We start from the raw sequence: 19,602 nt of genomic DNA on the forward strand, positions 1-19,602 counted from the left end.
TTACCAGAATACTGCCTTTCCCCCCTCCCCCCCCCAAGAAATATAACACAATGTGTGCTACAGCACAGAGTGCTTGAAAACTGACCTACTGTGGATGATTTGAAATTTGGCTTTATTCTACACACTGGTGCTTACATCACTCACAGAAAGAGCAAACAAAATTCATGCTTCACTTGGAGAGTTCCAAGTAGTGAAGACTTGGTAGGTGGGACTACATGCACAGAAGTGATTTATTTCCTGAAGCCTGATATAAAAGGTTAAGGCCCAAGCCTATAGCTATGACAGTTGGAATTAATTTCTCTTGTGACACCTTTCACCTAAAATCATCCAATGTCCTAACAAAAACTGACTAGACAGACTTCAGAAGTTCATTAAATTGTCACTCCTACAAGACTAATGCATACCTGAACAGACCTAATGTAATTTTACTCTGGAAATATCAAAAAGGGTAGCAGATAACTTGGGGAATTACATACAGCTAATATTTATATGCAGAATTACTTTACTAATAAGATTTGTTGGAATGTAATTTAAAACCTGACAAAATAATGAATGTCCATCTTTCTACTCTAATGCCTTTTATAGCTTCCTTTTAGTTTAAGGTTTAATTAAAAGATTAAAGACTTGAATTTTTTAATGCCATTTCTTTTACCTGCAAAGAGGCCTGAAGACATAGATGTCATACGCCAGAGTGCACTATATAGAGTAGAGAAGTCCTACCATGTCAAGTCTTCCAAGAGGGCACAGACATCTACTGCAGAACATATTGTTGCTGATTGATACTGCATTTTTAATTCACTCAGAATAAATTATTACAGAATAAGATTGGACTCCTAATGAGAAAATACCAGGTATGTTACAACACTAAGTTTGTAAACAAGGGTAATGAACATATCTTGTTCACCTATCCGTTTTTCTGGGAACTCAGATGGATCCAAGAGCTCCCTAGACAGAGGAGGAAAAAAAGTTGATTAATGGTATCAGTTAATTTTGGTCCATTTTGTGCACAGGCATATTCTTGTTTGAAATGAAAACACTGTTCATAAATTTTGTGTCTATGCCTTTATTAAGGAGTCTGTCTTACCTCTTGTTCCAGTTTTGCAGCTCTGCTTTCTGAAACAGAATTTCCTGTTACATTGACAGTTATTTGGCAACGGAGGCATGAACAGAATTAGCTGTATTTTTAAACTCTATAAAAGCTTGTATGTTCAAAAGACTACTTAGGTAGCTAAATCTACTCCCAAATATGAAGACACTTACACATATCTGGAGATGGACTTTCCTCCTCCAAGCCAGAACACCTTATCAAATCAAACCACTGAAGAAAGTAAAGATAAATAACTAATTCCAAAAGTTACTGTCAAATCTCAGAAATATGTCTAGGTGCCTAGCTCCAACAGAAGGAAAACAGAAGACATCTAAGCAAGACCTTTGTATGGTACTCAGCAAATAACCTTGTAGATTACTGTCACTTTGACCTTCTTCTGTAGAAATAACTGATTTGTTGCTTACTATGCCTAAGGAACCTGTACCTCTGCAGTTACTTCTGCTTTCAGCTTTAGACTGTTTGTTTCCCTTTATTCTGTGAAATACAGCAGCTTTATTCAAAATCTCTGTTATTCTGTGAAAATACAGCTAATACTGTAGAAGGAAGAGGCCACTGCATCTAAATGTGTCCCAGTGAACTGCAGAGGATAATGCATTCTGCATTTCTTTATTCTTTCATATCTTCAACTAGAAATTAGGATTCCTCTTGTGATAGTAAGGTACCAGAAAAGTGTAGTACTGCGCGATTTTAAGTTATATAGTTCCCAATGTGTGTTTTTCAAAAAAAAAAAGGAAAAAAAATGATCCCTTGTAAAAAAACAATGTTGCATTTCACTTGAATCACATTTTCCTGATTTTCATTTTGCTCTAGAAATAATAAATAGCAATGCTTCTTTGCAGTGTAAAGTAACTAAATAAAATAACTGACCACAGGTTAACCTTTAAAGGCTTCAATTCATCCAGACATTTAAGCACTTGCCTAAATAGAAACCCTTAAATAAGTGAGTTGATCCAGCAACATATGTGAGTTGACTGAGCAACACATTTAAGCACTTGTTAAGTCCTGAAAGAATCAGAGCCACAAGCAACCCAGCCTAATGGAAATAATATGGGGTAATGGTCAGACAGACAAGCTTCCTGAAGGTGATGCAGCCTTAGTTGTAGCAATTAAAATCCATTAAATATTTATGATTAAGAACAGTATACATCATTATCCAACACAGACAAGAATGACAAAAAAAAAAAAAAGAATCAGTGATTTGTTTGGCTTATGATGAATAAGCCAAAGCTAATGGGAGCCCTCAGAATACTGCAGAGGTAAAAGAATTTAAGCAGAAAGAGACCTTACTTTTTATCTTCTCTCCCCAGGCCCAACTCAAAATTAAAACAACCAGGAAAATGTAATTCTGACACTTTGACAAGTAGTATTTAGCACCCAAACACAGGCAAAAAAAAGAGTCAACAGAGGTACCCTCAGTCACACATACATATGACTAAAGCCTCTCTTACAGAAAAAACTTCCCTTTTAGAGGTTTGAGGATGATGATTATCACCCAGAACAAAACCAAAGTCATTCATCAAGCTTTTTAAAGAACTTGACACTGTGATGTATTCAGCTTCAGAGCTGTGCCTGTATCAAATGCCATACTATAGGGGACATCTTTGTATTCCTCTTCCAATTTACTAGAGTCTTTCTTTGGGTCCCCAAAATGAGCCTGCAACACTCCAAAAGATTCTGTCTCAAGTTACAAAGGATGCTACAGAATCTGCAGGTCCAGTTTTCCAATTCTGTTGTCTCAAATCTCCAAACCATTTTATGTTTGTGATGGAACTAAGAAAGTCTCCTAAATAGAGGCATTAGACTGTGCTGCTTTGAACACTGTGCTGTGGACAGGCAATTTGCTGCCTCTTCGTAAAATATGGAAGGAAGGGCAACAAATCTTTACAACAATTTGTGCAACTGCTGTCCTGCTCATTCTTCACCTGCTGCTTGTGCACAGCAGTGCTCCCAGCTAGCTAATGTCAAACTGGAGCAAACCTCAACCAGTGTAAACTTAAACCAGTGTTTTGTTACTGGTTTTGTTAACCACTATCAAAGAAGTGATACATGTTGGGGAAATACTGTCTTACAGATTTAGTAGTAAGGTATTCAACTGCTTTTTTCCCGTCTGCAAACCTGGCCAGGGATACTAAGGGTCACTGATCCTGCCTAGACACACACAGATAAAATTTTCTGATTTAAGAAGACAGATAATATATTAAAGGCTTCAGCAGAACAGAAAGCAAAGCAAGTCTCCTTGTACTGGCCTTGTGCAGACTGTTCTTCAGCTTTTCTCTACACCCACGTCCGTCTCCAGCATGGGACTCACACCAGTCTTCTGTGATCTTATTATGGAGGAGAGAGGAAGCTACAGCCAAACAAACACCTGCACTGACCTGAAAGCAGCAAGCAGCCTGAATGCATCAGAAGGCACACTGCTGTCGCCACTTCGTGAAAATAAACTGATAAGACAGAAGGACATACACATATGGATGTAACTACATGTATATGCATGTGTATTTTATTTCAATTTGACAAGTAACTCGATCCTCACCCACTGTAATGCATAAAATTAAACTGGCCATGTATGCTATACACAGATTAGCAAGCAAAAAAAACATTTTATAACCTTCCAACACATAAATATGCAGCTATTCGTACAACACTGCCTAATAAATACACAGCATACATATGCCTGAAATGTGTGTGACATGTGATGCTCATGGGACCCTCGATTATCGTCCTGACCCTTGGGTCACTGTCACCTGTTTTAATAGCCCTCTCTGTCTCCGTGAATCAGCTCTGGCCATAATTTCTAACCTACAGGCTTGCTGGAGTACATTGCAGGAACAACTGGGACCCCATGCTGTGGTTGAGTTGTACCTACATCAGCAAATTCAATTTAAAAATACCGATTCTTTCTGATTTAATTTCCTATTTTATCAACAGCGACTCTTAAACGGCGTTCATAAATTAGTTTCACCTGCAGTAAATGCAGTCTTAACTATTCTTAAGTCTGCTGCTTCTTATTGGCTGTGGTGTAGTCCTAACACGAAGATCAATGCATGATTTGTGTATACTCCCCTCTAGTGGATGCAAAACCCAGGAAAAACTGCAAAATAAAGAAGAAAACTACCAAAACAAAGCAAGGCCATTTCTCTAGGAAGACATAAATAGTAAGGACAACTAATAAAGAAAGAATGGTGCTCAGCTGTCTTAACATCAGCTCAAGATTACCTTAAGAAACTCAAAGAGTTGTGATCAATGGTTCAATGTCCGGCTGGAGATCAGTAACGAGTGGTGTCCCTCAGGGATCGGTGTTGGGACCGGTCTTGTTTAATATTTTTGTCACTGACATGGACAATGGAATTGAGTGTGCCCTCAGCAAGTTTGCCGATGACACCAAGCTGTGTGGTTCTGTTGATATGCTAGAGGGAAGGAATGCCATCCAGAGGGACCTTGACACACTTGTGAGGTGGGCTGATGCCAACCTCATGAAGTTTAACCATGCCAAGTGCAAGGTCCTACACTTGGGTCACAGCAATCCCAGGCACAGCTACAGGTTGGGCAAAAAGGAAATTCATGGTAGTCCTGCGGAGAAGGACTTGGGGGTGTTAGTCAATGAGAAAATGAACATGAGCCAGCAATGTGCACTCACAGCCCAGAAAGCCAACCGTATCCTGTGCTGCATCAAGAGGAGCGTGACCAGCAGGTCAAAGGAGGTGATTCTGCCCCTCTACTCTGCTCTGGTGAGACCTCACTTGGAGTATTGTGTGCAGTTCTGGTGTCCTCAACATCAAAAGGACATGGAACTGTTAGAACAAGTCCAGAGGAGGGCCACGAGGATGATCAGGGAACTGGAGCACCTCCTGTATGAAGACAGGCTGAGAAAGTTGGGGCTGTTCAGCCTGGAGAAGAGAAGGCTGCGTGGAGACCTCATAGCAGCCTTCCAGTATCTGAAGTGGGCCTACAGGGATGCTGGAGAGGGACAATTCATTAGGGACTGTAGTGACAGGACAAGGGGTAACAGGTTAAAACTTAAACAGGGGAGGTTTAGACTGGATATAAGGAAGAAATTCTTTACTGTGTGTGTGGTGAGGCACTGGAATGGGTTGCCCAGGGAAGTTGTAAATGGTCCATCCCTGGCGGTGTTCAAGACCAGGCTGGATGAAGCCTTGGGTGACATGGTTTAGTGTGAGGTGTCCCTGCCCATGGCAGGGGGGTTGGAACTAGATGATCTTGAGGTCCTTTCCAATCCTAACTATTCTATGATTCTATGATTGAGAAATGTCCTTGAGAAATGTTTCGTGTGAAGGTTTGAATCAGCTTCACTGCTATGTAATGGAGGTAGGGACCACAGTGGTGCCCCAGCATTGTTCTTGGTAGAAGATTAACCCCATCTAAACAGACTTTATTGAACAATATGATCATTTGAAGACGTGTTACTGCACCAGCACAGCTCCTCATCTGTAGTGTCTGGTATAAGTGATAGAACTGCTAAGTATGGTAGTTTTACAACTGTGAGAATGCAGATGCATCCAGGAGAGACCGCGCATCTCAAGACTGTCCCACACAAGCTCTCCAAGACGCTGAGCAGGTCCACCAGTGGCACCACCCCAGCATTCCTCCTTTCCCAGTACCTCTATGGCATCCTGCACTGCAACTGATGCCCATCACCATGCTCCCCTACACACCAGGAAACCTGAATCCAGTCAGCACCAGTTGTGATGCCCATCTTCCCACTCCACTCCAGTGGAAAGACACCTGCACTAGAGACAACAACTTGTGCCACGCCTCACCATCCTCCTGAACAGGCACCAGTAACTGCAAAGGGCCATGCCCCACAGTCCTTTTACAACTGTAAATAAAGAAGTTAAATTTGCCTGGAAGAGGGCTAGCCCTTTCAAGGCACCTTCACACACAGCAGATGCACATCTGTGTCAATGAGACCAGGACCACACTGAAAATGACCGTGCGTGTGTTATTCTGGCACCTAGCAGGTGGAAACACGATGGGAACACCACTGCTACGAGGGACATTGTGACCTTCCACCAAAATAAATCAGAATGGCAGGTTAGAAACCAACATAACTTCATTATGGTACTGGGTACATGGGGGATCGATCCGCCTGTCACACACATCAAAGAGACAGCTCACAGCTCATGTATCTTCATCACTTACACATTCCCCATAATTCTGTGAAATGCCCAGCCAGTTCCTGTTACTCATTGCATATGGTAATTTGGGCAGATAAGGCTGTGGCACAGGGGCTGTGAGCTTGAGGAGGGGTTGCAGTGCTCATTTGGGGAGAAATACCCCCACTCGGTTTACCCTTCTATGGAAATCCATTAGTTAAGGACACTGGAATGTGCTTAGTGTTTCCAATTAACTACATGTTCTTGTCTGGGCTAATTTAGGACCCTGAGAGGTTCCTCAAGCTGTTTTCTTTTGAAGCAGTTTACCTATTTGTCATGCCCTACTGACAGGAGGAAGGCCCACATCTATTTGAAGACAATTGTTGCATACCTTCCTCATCTTGTGAATCACTGTCGCCTGGTCCATGACCATGTTTCTGTACACGCAGAAATACGTGTTTAATTCGGCATCAGCCCCACAACCAGCTGCGGCCGCCAGCTGCTGCCCTCACTCCTTACGCCGCCGACCCGCAAGGCGGCGGCAGAGCGCGAAGCAAGAGCGGCACCCGGCGGAAGTGGCTCCACGCCGAGCCCCGGCAGGCCCAATTGCAGCGCGCGGCGGGGCTCGGCGCTGTGCCGTCGGTTGCGTTGTCTCGTCGGGCCCGGGTGAGCGGCGGCTCCTCGGGCGGGGCCTCGCTCGGTCTTGTCCTGCTGGCTGTCCGGCGTTTGTCGGGGTGGGCTGCGGGCGAGAGGGAGCGCAGGTGCCACAGCCCGGGGAAGCGGGTTTGTGGGGGGTGTCCCTTGGGGAGCCGTCTCGTTGAGGGAGCGGGGCTGCGCCGTAGTCCCCGCGGGCCAGGGGGTGCGGGCCTCCCCTGTTCGGTGTCGTCCGTGTGTTGAGGAACTGGTCCCCCATGACGAGATGGGCTCGCCGAAGACGCGCTCCCGGCGAAAAGGCGCTGGATGCGACCCCCTGGGAGGAGATGGAGGGGCAGGGCCGCCGAGGCCCTCTTCTGAAGAAGGAGCAAGAGAAGAGGAAGAAGAAGAACAAGAGGAAAAAGGACTACCAGAGCGAAGATGTTAACGGGTTTGCGGCTTTCCTGAAGCAGAGCTCGGGGAGTGGCGAGGGAGCCGGAGCAGACAGCGCTGAGCTGGAGAAGGAAATAGCCATAGCCTTGAAGAAGGACAAGCGGCGGGAGGGGAGGAGGCTGAAGAGGCAAGAAATGAAGAAAAATGCCATGGTGAGTTCTGTCTGTAGCCACAGGTGTTTGTCTCTCCATGGCAGCTTGTTAAAAACTTGGGAAAGATCTGTGTGGAAAATGCCCGTTCCAAACTCTTTGTTGTCACTGCTAGAGGTGGTTCCGTGAGGAGGCTGAGTGCTGTATCTTCTAGAAGAACAGCGTGTGCTGAGTGACTTTTCACGTTAATGGGGATGAATTCCAGCTTTACCCCTAGCCCATTCATACTGTTCATGCTACATTGTGATGAATTCTCAGCCCTTCTTCTGAGTAAAGCTAATTCCGTGTGAAATTCTTCTGACAATCTTTTTGCTGTTTGGGGACCTCTTTCTGCAGTGATTTCTGCTTGAGAATTGAAGTGGGATCTCCATCAGACTAATAAGACTGTCTGAAAGCAGTTATTTAACAACAGACTTAGGCATTCAGCATGAACTTGTGCTGAATGTGATCTGAGAATATATAAAGAGAGTTACTACTCGTCTGAGAAATCCTAAGTTTTTCTTGAATAAATAGCACTGGTGCAACACAGCTTATGTTTCCTTAAGCCCTTGCTGCAACAGTACTTAAAGAGCTTGGGGAGCTGTAGTCAAAATCAAGTGTCATTATTTGTTTCAGGGCACTCAGTTGTCAATGAGTAAATACCCTGTATGGTGTGTTGTTGGTAAAAGAAGAGCACCCATAATAGTGTGGTCTGATGACATAGACCACTGACATTTATTTTGTGACAGGATACAGTATCTCTTAGTCTAGCTATTTTTGACTAAGGAGAAAATATCTTGGTGTGTTTGCCTTCTGAAAAGCTGGAACACCTTGTTAGCCTGGGATTTTTCAGGTGTTTGGGTGCCATGCATAGAATCCTGTCTTTTTATGATACAGTAACCTCAAATCTCAACTCTAGAGATAAGTACATGGTACTACCCTCAAAGTTTCAGCCAAGGGATGTAGTGGTCTAGTACAAATCTAGCAGGTGATAATCAGAGTGAATTCTGTAGCAGTGTTACGTCTGAGTGCTGTGTTTTGCTGTGTGAACTGTCTGTGGAAATGCATACAACTCAATTTTTGTTTTCAAAGGTATGTTTCCACTGTAGAGAACCTGGACATGGTGTTGCTGATTGTCCTGCAGTACTTGAAAGTCAAGATATGGGTACAGGAATTTGTTACCGATGTGGATCCACGGAGCATGATATCAGCAAATGCAAAGCAAAAATGGATCCAGCAATTGGTATGTCTAGAAATTTGTGGGGGTATGAGATGTTTTGGCCTTGTGGGTTTTTTTAATTACTGAAATACAGTCTTTGTGCTTTAGTAATTTAACTGTTCTCAGGAGACAGGTTAGTGTAAAAATGAACCTGTCAGTGTATGAGTATAGTGCTTGTAGTATAGTAAAACATTGTCACTGTAGTGTCTGGACTTTACAAAGTTTTTAATGTGGATCATAAACTGTATGGGATTTTGCAGGGCCATTTCCGTATGCAAAATGTTTCATCTGTGGTGAGATGGGGCATTTGTCAAGGTCATGTCCAGATAATCCCAAGGGATTGTATGCTGAAGGTGAGTGCACTGATTTACTAAAATCAAAACACATTTTTCATATTTAGCTGATACAGAACAAGATAACATTGCAAGTGAATGAGGATCTAACTAAAAAGAATGTCTGCCTGTCCTGGGTTCAGCAATAGCAGTCATTTTTTCTTCTTAGTAGCTGGTGCAGTGCTGTGTTTTTGACTTTTGGCCTGGGAACAGTGCTGATAACACCAGTATTTTTAGTTGCTGCTCAAATGTTTAGACTGACCAAGGACTTTGTGAGTCTGACGCTCTGCCAGGGAGGAGGGGAGGGCAGGAGGAAGCAGAGACAGGACACCTGACCCAAACTAGCCAAAGAGGTATTCCATACCACAGCACATCATGCCCAGGATGTAACTGGGAGTTACGCGGAAGGGCTAGGTCATTGTGGGTTTGGACAAGGTATTGGTTGGTGCTCGGTGAGGTGAGGAGGGGTGAGTTATCGGTCAGTGGGTGGTGAGGTGTTGTATTCTCTTCCCTCGCCTTGTTATTTTATCATTATTATTATTGGTGGTAGCAGTAGTGGTTTGTATTATACCTTAGTTACTGGACTGTTCTTATCTCAACCCGTGGGAGTTGGATTCTTTTGATTCTCCTCCCCATCCCTCCAGAAGCAGGGGGAGGGCAAGAAGGTGGGGGGCACGGGTGGGGAGTGGGGTGTGAGAGAGCGACTGCGTGATTTATGGCTGACTGGGTTTAAGCCATGACATTGCCTATCTTTACTCTTGGTGAAAGCAGATTAGTTCAGGGGAATTCAGTGTTAATATTGACTATGTAGAGATATCTGTTTTAATTGTAAGCTTAAATTCTCATACTTTCTTAAGTATGAGAATTTACTTGTGCTTGCAATATCAAAAGGCACACAAAGAGACAAAATCAGAATACGTTGTGTGTAGTCAGTGTGTATTTAAATGTACATATATCAAAGTATGCGGTAAAAATAGACTGTCATATAGTTTAAGACTCTGGGAGGTGTTTGCTCAACACAATGGCTCTAACTAGAAAGAGGACATCTCCAGTTTAAGTGACTTTAATGAGAAATGTGATCTAAGTTTGAATTTCACTCAGATTCTGATTTGCCTTGTTTCTTTATTGGCACTAAAACACAGCATTCTGTCTCCGAGTACAGACTTGAGGCCTGGCAAACTCAAAGGGTGATCTTACAATACATTGCTTTACTTTCAATGTTTATATTTGTGAAATATAAAATCTCTGTTTACAGATTTTATAAATTTTATATTTCATGTCTCAGAAGTTGGATTGCCTGCCACTCAGGAGCTCCTGTTAATTTCAGAAGTCCCTTCTGAGTATGAATTTTAGCAGAATTCATACTCAAAGTGAAAACTTCCAACAGATCAGTATGTGGTTACTGGAATTTGTAGTACGTGGTGCTTAAGAGTGCAGTTTGATTGCAGACAGTTCTTGTCTGTCAGAGGCACAGACAGAGGAAGCCATGTTTGCAGGCTTCCAAAGCTGGCTGTGTATCTGCTCCATATGTTGCCAAGGAAGGTAGACCTGTCCATAGGGACACTGCAGTATCTTTTTTAAAGATTGTGACTACAGTTAAGTAGATGTTTTCAATACACATACAAGAGCCAAACAGTGTAGGAGGGATATTTTGTGTTTGGGTGTTTTTGTTATCTATTACTAGTTTTTTATTCCCAGATGAGTAACAGCTTTCTCTCTTAACAGGTGGTGGCTGCAAACTTTGTGGCTCTGTGGAACACTTCCAAAAAGACTGTCCAGTAAAACAGAACATAGGTGAGATGCAGCGGAGTGTATAAAACAGTCTGAGTGTACAGCTGGGTAACATTTATCTACTGCTTTGCCTGCCTTCAGTCAGGAAAAAATGGGTTTAATAAGAGAATTTGCAAAGAGCAAAAGCAGCCTTCCTTTGGGATGAGTGCTTCTATCAAAGGGAGTTTGGAGGAAGCATTAAGTTGGAATGCATAACTCGAACTTTCTGTAATAAAAAAATAGCCAGTTTGTAGGTTTCTGAAGATAGTATGGGCTAATGTGTACCTGTTAGCCAGTATTTTTGCTGCTGTTCAAAACTTCGCAGCTGTAGAACAAAATTGGCTACTGCTTCTGATGATTTCTGTGTGAAGTGGCGCAATTGAATATAGTGTCAATTGCAGGGTCATGGGACTGGCAGCCTGTAGAAGCTGTCTGTGCAGACAGGTGTTCAAGTCATTCAAGACAGGAAAGAAGGAAGTAGATCTGTCCAGCTGGATTCATCAGATTGGACAAAGCCTTTGGTGATATGGTACAGTGGGGGCCATCTCTGCCCATGGCAGGGCAGTTGGAACTAGATGATCTTGGGGTCCTTTCCAACCCAGACCATTCTATGGTTCCATGATTCTATCTGTGGTGGAAAAAAAAAAAAACACCTGTGTAATGGAAGGCAACAGCATCAAACAAGGGTTTGAAGAATGATTCTGTTACTGGAGTGGTGACACATTTCTGCATTTTAATAATGTGTTTGCGTGGCTTGTGGATTATTAACCTTTGCGTTAATAATATGCCACTTTCATGGACCTTATGTTAGATACTTATGTAGGCAAGAGAGGCCTATGCATCAGCAATTTTTTAAATTTTTTTATCTGATCCGCATTTTTTTCGTTTTTGTTTTTTTTTTTAGAAGCTTTATGTCTGTAATAAAGACTGACAACTGCTGTTTAATTTGCCAAGGGACATGGTAGTCTTTACCCTGATGTTTTAAAACTAGTTAAAAATAGCTGAATTAGTTGAAACTATGACACCATTGGTTAGAGTTGTAATATTCTTTGAAATCAGTTTGCATCATGCAAAGTACTTTTAGACTACAGGAAGATACCTGATAGCTGTCAGGTTTAGGCACTAGAGCTTGTGGTTTCTTTGGGTGGACCTATCCATGGACCTGAACGGGCTTGAGAGGTAGGGTCAGTGTGCATCTCAAGAATTTCATCTAAGCCAAGTACAAGGTCCTGCATGGATCAGGGCAATCCCAAAAACAAACATAGACTGGGGCAGACTTGATACAGAAGCCCTGGGGAGAAGGACTGGGGATTTTTGATGACAAGAAGCTGCCCGTGACCCAGCTTCAGTGTGTGCTTCAGCCCAGAACTCCCCATGTGCTGGGAATGCTGGGCTGCATCCCCAGAGCATGAGCAGCAGGTCAAGGCAGGGGATTCTCTTCCTTTACCATGCTCTGGGGAAGACCACTTCCCTACAATCCTGCGTCCAGCTCTGGAGCAACAACACAAGAGGGACGTGGAGCTGTTGGAGTGAGTCCAGAGGAGGCCATGGAGATGCTGTGAGGGCTGGAGCAGCCCTGCTCTGGAGACAGGTTGAGAGAGCTGGGCTCGTTCAGCCTGGACAAAAGAAGGCTCCTGAACGCGAGACCTTAGAGCAGCTGCCAGTGCCTGAAGGGGCTACAGGAAACCTGGAGAGGGGCTTTTTTATTCCCCCCCCCCATCAACAAGGGGGAATGGCTTTAACCTGACCGAGGGGAGATTGAGATGAGCTCTTAGGCAGAAGTTCTTCCCTGTGAGGGTGGTGAGGCCCTGGCATAGTGTGCCCAGAGAAGCTGTGGCTGCCCCATCCCTGGCAGCATTCAAGGCCAGGCTGGACAGGACTTGGAGCAGCCTGGTCTAGTGGAAGGTGCCCCTGCCTGTGGTAGGGGTTTGAGACTGGATGAGCTTTAAGGTTCTTTCCAACCCAAACCAATCTGTGATGCTATGTTCTTGATATGATCTGATTTGTTCCAATCCAATAAAAATTAGATTTTCAGAATTGGTTAACTTTCTTCTCTAGCAAAGGAGCATGAATTGGTCTAAATAGCATTTAAACAGCAGGATGATGTTAATGATATGCAGGGAAGTGAGTTGAGAAATGTAAATTTTGCTCTGTTGTGCCTTCTCAGTCTTATTTTTTTCATCTGTAAATCATGGAATCATGGGATTGTTAGATCTGGGAGGGACCTTAAAGTTTATCCAGTTCTATTCTCCTGCTGTGGACAGGGAACTTTCCACTAGACCAAGTTGTTTCAAGCCCCATCCAACCTGGCCTTGAGCACGTAATAATGATGGAGTATAATTCCTTTATATTCAGACAAACTTAACATATTCTGACAGCATCATCTTAGAAGTTATTTGGACTTAGGTGAGAGCTAATGTACCACCTTATGTTTTTTGAACACTTCTTTGGACAGTCAAATAGGAAAAGCATGTAATAATGGTTTTGTGAACCTTGACAATTTGTGTGGGGGAAGAAAGGGAGTGTAGAAAACCCAGCTTAAAAAAAACTTAAGTTGTGTAAGGAGAGTTGGCTTCAGAACTGGAACTGAATGGACAGATCTTCTATGAATTAATAACTGGTTATTGCAGGCCAAATCTTCAAATGCATAAATTTCACATAATGGTAATGGTGAGCCTTTCCATATCACCTGCCTCTCTCTGCAGACCAGGTTACGGTTGCGCGATGGGCCACTGGAATGAGTGCAGATTACGAAGAAATCACAGAACCACCAAAGCTGCAAAAACCAAAAGTGAAAGTACCCAAAGTTGTGACTTTCTGAAAGCTTTTTGGCTCTAAATCACTTTGCCTGCACTGCTTCACTTTGGAGTAGGGACTACACAGAGTGGGTTGCTGATTCCAGAAAATCAAACTGACTGCTGCTACAAAATTATGTTGCCTTATTTTTTTGACCCCCTCATTTTTTCATTTGCCTGCCAGACTCACCCAGCATACTGCAAAGCTGCAAACCACAGAAATACAGCAAGTGGGTATTTTACTTTTGTATATCTCTGCTAAAATCCAGCATACCCTCTGATTTGCAGTCCCTCTGACTGCCAGCTCTCTGAAGAAGGAAATAGGCTGCTTCTTGGGACAGGGATCTGGCTGCAATAACCAAACAAGGGCATGTGTGTTCTGTCACAGGGGCTTATGACCAGTGGATTTCTGTGGTCAGCATTCTTACCTTAAGAGGGCTGTTTTACTTTACCAGAGATGAACACAATTATGCTGATCTTACCAAGAGTATTTATTTATCTGAGAGGGGTTGTGGTTATTTGCTGAAGAGCCACCTTCTTTTAGAGAAAATGGGTTCTTTTTCTGTGTATGCCTGCCTGAACAGTCCTGTGTTGGAGGTACCAGGTAAACCATACAGCCTGTTTAGTTTCTGTGTAAAATTCCCACTACTTGATGCATTAACCTGATAGCTCACACATGCTGGATTGTTTGAGTGTGTTTGTTCAATTAGAAAAAACAATCATGCCTTTTCTGTGGTATCTGTGGTGAAATACACCTGGAAGGAATTTGAGAACAAGAGAGAAGCTTGCTCAGTTTCTTTGCCTTTTATTTTCTTTACCTTGTTTTTTTCTTTACCTTGTTTTTTCTTTACATGTTTTCCAAGGAAAGTGGTCAGAAGTTTTCAGTGTTTCTGTCTTGGTGAGCGGGGAGTAAACTGCTTTGTTATAAGTGCCTGCTTAATGGAGGATTATTTCTTTTTAAATGGAGACTGCAGTCTGAAAGCCTTAAACTGTTTTTTGGGGTTGGTTGGTTTGTGGGTTTTTTTTTAAAGTTTATTCCTGCAACAGCTCTCTAATACTGTAGTAGCAGTACAGCAATACCACCCATGCAGCCAATAGTGGTAGGCTTTTACCTGTGCCTGACTGGTGTTACTGGGAACACTAGGTAGAAGACTGGAGATCAGGACTGGATTTTGACATGCTCAGGACCAGCTATGGAATGTGCTCTTCTTACAGCAAATAAAACTTCACATATGGGAATTTAATGGTGTGGGTATGTTTTATATTTGTACATGTTAATTATTTTTAATAAAACACTGCTAAAGAACACAGTAGTTGGAGCTCTTATTGTAGTTTCTTTGTTATGCTCTGGATACAATGGCACATTGACTACAGTAGGGGCGAGTATGTTCAGTCTGTATTAATTACAGCACAATGGGGAAGAAGAATGGACGTGGGTGAAATCCAGGATTAATTACAAAGTTTTAAAGAACTATCAAAGCTTAAAGCAGTATCACTTTAACATGGACAGTTTTGCAACAGATGTTTATCCCAACCTAAAAAGTGTTTCCCTTATTTTATATTGTTAAAAAAGCATCTTTTTAGATCCTTTCCTGTTCTTAAAAACTTTGTGGTACTGTAACATGTTCTTTTATCCATAGGAACTTGGAGCCAAGCACCATGACTTTCACAGCAGTACCAGTAGTTCCCAGATGAGAGTCTGGTGCAGACTGGTGTGCAAGCTGGTAGCTTGGAGTCACAGCTTCTTCAAAGCACATTTATGGCTCCCAGGAGGACATGGTCACCTAGCTGTGCTGAGGCAATGTGAGCAGAAGTATCCCCTTTGCAGACTGCTGAGTTCTGTGATGTAGAACCTGTCAGTTGGAGGGAGAGAAGATTTACTGTTCCCTTCCCACAGCTGATCACTGTCATAACCCGGAGCTTGATGCGTGTTGCTTTGATCTGTTGTGTACTATACAGCCACTTGTCAGGGTCCTACACCTGACTAGTGCTCTCAAAGAAGAAATAATGGACTTCTTCAGACTTCACAGGGTGAAATCACAAGGTACAGCTGCTGTGAGAATTTCAGTATAAAGGCAGCAGCCGTTTTCAGCTTGCACAGGGCTGGACTCAAGTACACCTCCCTCTTGTCCTCTGCATTAGTGACTGCTGTGGAAAATGAGGCACTGAAATGATTTTGCCACAATAACAGCTGTACAGGTTGTCAATCTTCAGTCAGTGTTCGACAAAACCACTTGTTAAATGCACCCACTAATCACTTTCAAGATTATTTCACATGGGTATGTGTAGTTGCAGAAAGCTATTTGAAAAGCAGCCGTGAAAGGTGCTGCATGTAAAGCCACATCATACCCACCAAAAAAAAAATCAAAAGCTAGGCAAATAATGAGTACTTAAGTCTGTGTGCCAGAAACCTGAATCTCTTTGTCTTAGAAGTTGCACAGACTTTGGGAAAATACAATCCTTGGTCTTTCCTACAACAACAACATGGGATGGCTGTGTCCAGAATGTAGCCCAGCTTTCAGTCTCCAGGGGCCCAAGTCTTCGTGTGGGGGCAGAGGGAGGAACCTCTCATGTAGAAGAACACTATTATTGTCAGAGCACTAATATTTCAAAAATTAGAAACCCAGACTGGTTTGGGCTGGAAGGAACCTTAAAGCCCATCCAGTTCCAACCCCCTGCCACAGGCAAGGGGCACCTTGCACTAGAACAGGTTGCTCCAAGCTCCATCCAACCTGGCTTTGAACACTGCCAGGGATGGGGCAGCCACAGCTTCTCTGGGCACCCTGTGCCAGGGCCTCACCACCCTCACAGGAAGAATTTTCTATGATCTCATCTCAGTCTCAACTCTGTCAGGTTAAAGCCGTTCACCCTTGTCCTGTCCCTACAGGCCCTTGTCCAAAGCCCCTCTCCAGGTTTCTTGTAGCCCTTTTAGGCACTGGCAGCTGCTCTAAGGTTTCCCCTTAAGGAGCCTTCTCCAAGCTGAACCAGCCCAGCTCTCTCAGCCTGTCTCCAGAGCAGAGCTGCTCCAGCCCTTGCAGCAAGTCCATGGCCTCCTCTGGACTAGCTCCAACAGCTCCACATCCCTCTTGTGTTGTTGCCCCAGAGCATGGTAAAGGGGAGAATCCCCTCCCTCAGCCTGCTGCTCATGCTCTTGGGGATGCAGCCTAGCACACAGAGGGGTTCTGGGCTGAAGCACACACTGAAGCCCAGTCATGGTGAGCAAATAACCATCTCCAACTAGCCCCTGCATTAGCCCCACAGCTGAGTTCAGTGTACAAGTGTTGCTAAAGTCACATTACAGACTGCTCCCTAGAGAGCCACTTGGACAGATGATAGGAAAAGCTTGGTGCAGTTAGCAGCATTTGGGCTCTTTCTCCCCTGATGTGCATGCATTCAGAGATGAACATTAGGTGTCTCTGTTCACTAAAAACTGGTCCCACAGAGACTTCTCTACCAATTCAAGAGCTTGTCTGCCATCATCCACACACAGTAAGTGTGGACAGGGCTGGGAGAGCTAAGCTGATGGTTAACAGAGTCTAAGGCCCTTACGCTTCCTTTACCTGCTGAGGCAGGAGGAGGCAAGCAGGGCCTGGAGGGGGCTGCCCTGAGGCTGCTCCCTAGACTGAGACAGTATTGCACTTTACTAACATGATAAAAGTGATACAAAACCAGGCTATGTATCTACAGTCTCTGTTCCAGAGCCAACAACCAGGACCTTCTCTACTTCATTACTAAAGCAAAGGTTATGTTGTGCAGCATACAGTAGCCAACCTTTGCTAGATGTAGAATATGGCACTGATTTCACTAGTGCTTTGCCTCAAGGTTGTGCCCAACCTAAACTAGTCGCTTGAGAGGCCAGGTGGCTCCTGGTGCTGGTACCCGGAGGGCTTCCAGGCCTCACGCTGCTGTCTCTGCTGCTACTCTTGGTAGACATGACGTACACAGAACGTAACCTTTAAATCACTGTGGGAAGCTTTGATTTGGTTGTAGGTTAAAAAGAAGACGTGTTTAAGTGGGAACTGGACCAGATCCCTAGAGCTCTTGCTCTAGCAATTACAAGACTACAGTAAGATGAAATGGCACTGCCACAGCTCACAGGCTTTGATTCCCTTAACACCCCTGCATTCGTGTCATGATCCAACTGCTGATGACCATACTTGTTTTTCTGAACATGGCTCTTCAGAGCAAAAGTCACAGCCAAAAACAAAGTAGACTCACCACAACAAAAATCTCTGAAACCACTCTCCTTTTTCATCTGTGAGGGAGTGGATCTAAGAGTCTCACTGTTCTGCATTTATTCAGTGCTCTCAGAACAGTCTTGCTCAGAGTTTACCAGCTGGAGGTCAACAGTCCCCAACATAACTGGAAAGCTGCCTTTCTGGAACAATGTCTGAAGCTGTTCCAGAGGCACCGTAATAAGATTTGGATTTGTAACCTCAGAAACAGTATTTTATTGGAAGTCAACAGATAAAATAGAAGTATTAACAGTTGAAGTTAGCAAACACTAACTTAACATGGCATGTAATCAATTTATAGGTAACGGGTGTGCAAGAACCTGGATAACCAGAGCACTGGGTAACCTATTTAGCAGCACCACTTCTCTGCAAATTACACTGGGTGGTATTTACTGATTTAAAGCTTCAGTGGATTCAATTCTGTTTAATATAACATTAAAATAGTGAAATAATAATCTTACGAGCTACAGTTCTGAGCCAGATTCTGCCTCAATTTACATAAAATTCATCACCGCAATCAAGACAGAAATCTGTTTAACCTTTTTAAAGAACTGAATTTAGAGCCTAGCCTAACCTTAGTTTGATAGAAAATGCTTGTAATAGATATCCTCATCTAGCCCAGTATCAGCTACATGATCTAAAGTAACTAACCTGTAGAAAAATGATTGACACACATGCAGGAATTTAAACCAGCACTGTTTGATCATATTCAGAGGTTTCTTCAGAAATCTGTTTGCAGGTTCAACTTGCTGTTGTTCATCTCCAAGAACTTTATACATTCCAAAGCAGTGCCTTCAATGGATTTAGATGAGCCAGTAAGATTTGCTGCAAAGTAAGGCATAACACCTGATGTCACTTGATTGAAGTAACATACCTGTTTAAACAAAAATATGTGAAACTAAAAAGCATACAGATTGCAATAGTTGTACAATTTTTCAGAGGCTAGTTTTTATGGATGTGAATAGAAACACAGAGTGCTTCCAAAACTGAAGGCAATAATTATCAAAAAGAACATGCCTTTTTTACAGTACTTTAGTGATCTCAGTGTCCTCACTACAGACAGGTCCTCAAGCATCTGTAGGTAAATGCACCCAGCAGTGCAGCAAGAAACATTCTATGTAACCTGTTAAATAGATGTGCTTTATGAACAAAGCTGTGGCCTGAAAAAAGAATCCTGACTACTGAGAGTTTCTGAATGTTTTCAGAAACATATTTCCTTTAATGGGAGTTACCACTTTCCCATGGAAAAGAACATTGGTCTAGAGATGGGACTCAGGTCACATAATTTCTTTCATGTCAAAGTTAAGCATTTAATCTCAACTGGTTCATTGATCTTCTTCTGCAGCCAGAAAAGAGATGGCCAGCACCAGAGACCAGTTTAATGTAAACCTTCTAGAAGTATATTTTAGGGTTGAACAACTGACTGACTGCAGGTGCCTGGCCATCTCTAGTTTAGATTTCATTCCTAACATTCAGATTGGCCAAAGTTGTGCAAGACAGATTGCACTTTGTGGAATAAAGAATGTGTTAATAGCCAGACTGAACTCTGGGGAAATCGACTCTTTTTTTTGTTGTTGTTGTTGTAGTATTGCTGATTCTGTTCCAGACTGTTAGCAAAAATATGACTATATGCACATGTAATATTGCAGGAAAAGAGACACAGCTGAGGTCTGCAGAACTACTCACTGTACAAGAGCTATTGCTGTCACTGTAGGTCTGGAATCCAGCACAGAGGATTTCACTTCTCAGGTATTCTGAAGAAGGTGGCATAGACGTGAGGGTAACTGACTTCACAGCTACTATGTAGGGTTCACT

General features: G+C 43.1%; 2 protein-coding genes across 2 annotated transcripts in view; one reads left to right on the forward strand and one right to left on the reverse strand.

Moving 5' to 3' along the window:
• Window positions 1-6,836: 6,836 nt before the first annotated feature.
• ZCCHC9 (zinc finger CCHC-type containing 9) lies at window positions 6,837-14,862 on the forward strand. The gene is made up of 5 exons (XM_005143777.3): window positions 6,837-7,460; window positions 8,529-8,679; window positions 8,916-9,008; window positions 10,713-10,781; window positions 13,463-14,862. Exons 1-5 carry the CDS (start codon window positions 7,134-7,136, stop codon window positions 13,576-13,578), a joined length of 756 nt encoding a protein of 251 aa, XP_005143834.2. The 5' UTR covers window positions 6,837-7,133; the 3' UTR covers window positions 13,579-14,862.
• Window positions 14,863-18,508: 3,646 nt separating this feature from the next.
• The window catches only part of ACOT12 (acyl-CoA thioesterase 12), a 31,200-nt gene continuing 30,106 nt past the window's right edge, over window positions 18,509-19,602 (reverse strand). Inside the window, 2 exon segments of the mRNA XM_034073101.1 lie at window positions 18,509-18,661; window positions 19,474-19,600. Of these exon segments, the coding sequence (XP_033928992.1) occupies window positions 18,509-18,661; window positions 19,474-19,600 (280 nt within the window).

The sequence above is a fragment of the Melopsittacus undulatus genome, chromosome Z (assembly GCF_012275295.1).
Source record: "Melopsittacus undulatus isolate bMelUnd1 chromosome Z, bMelUnd1.mat.Z, whole genome shotgun sequence".
NCBI classification, from domain to species: Eukaryota; Metazoa; Chordata; class Aves; order Psittaciformes; family Psittaculidae; genus Melopsittacus; species Melopsittacus undulatus.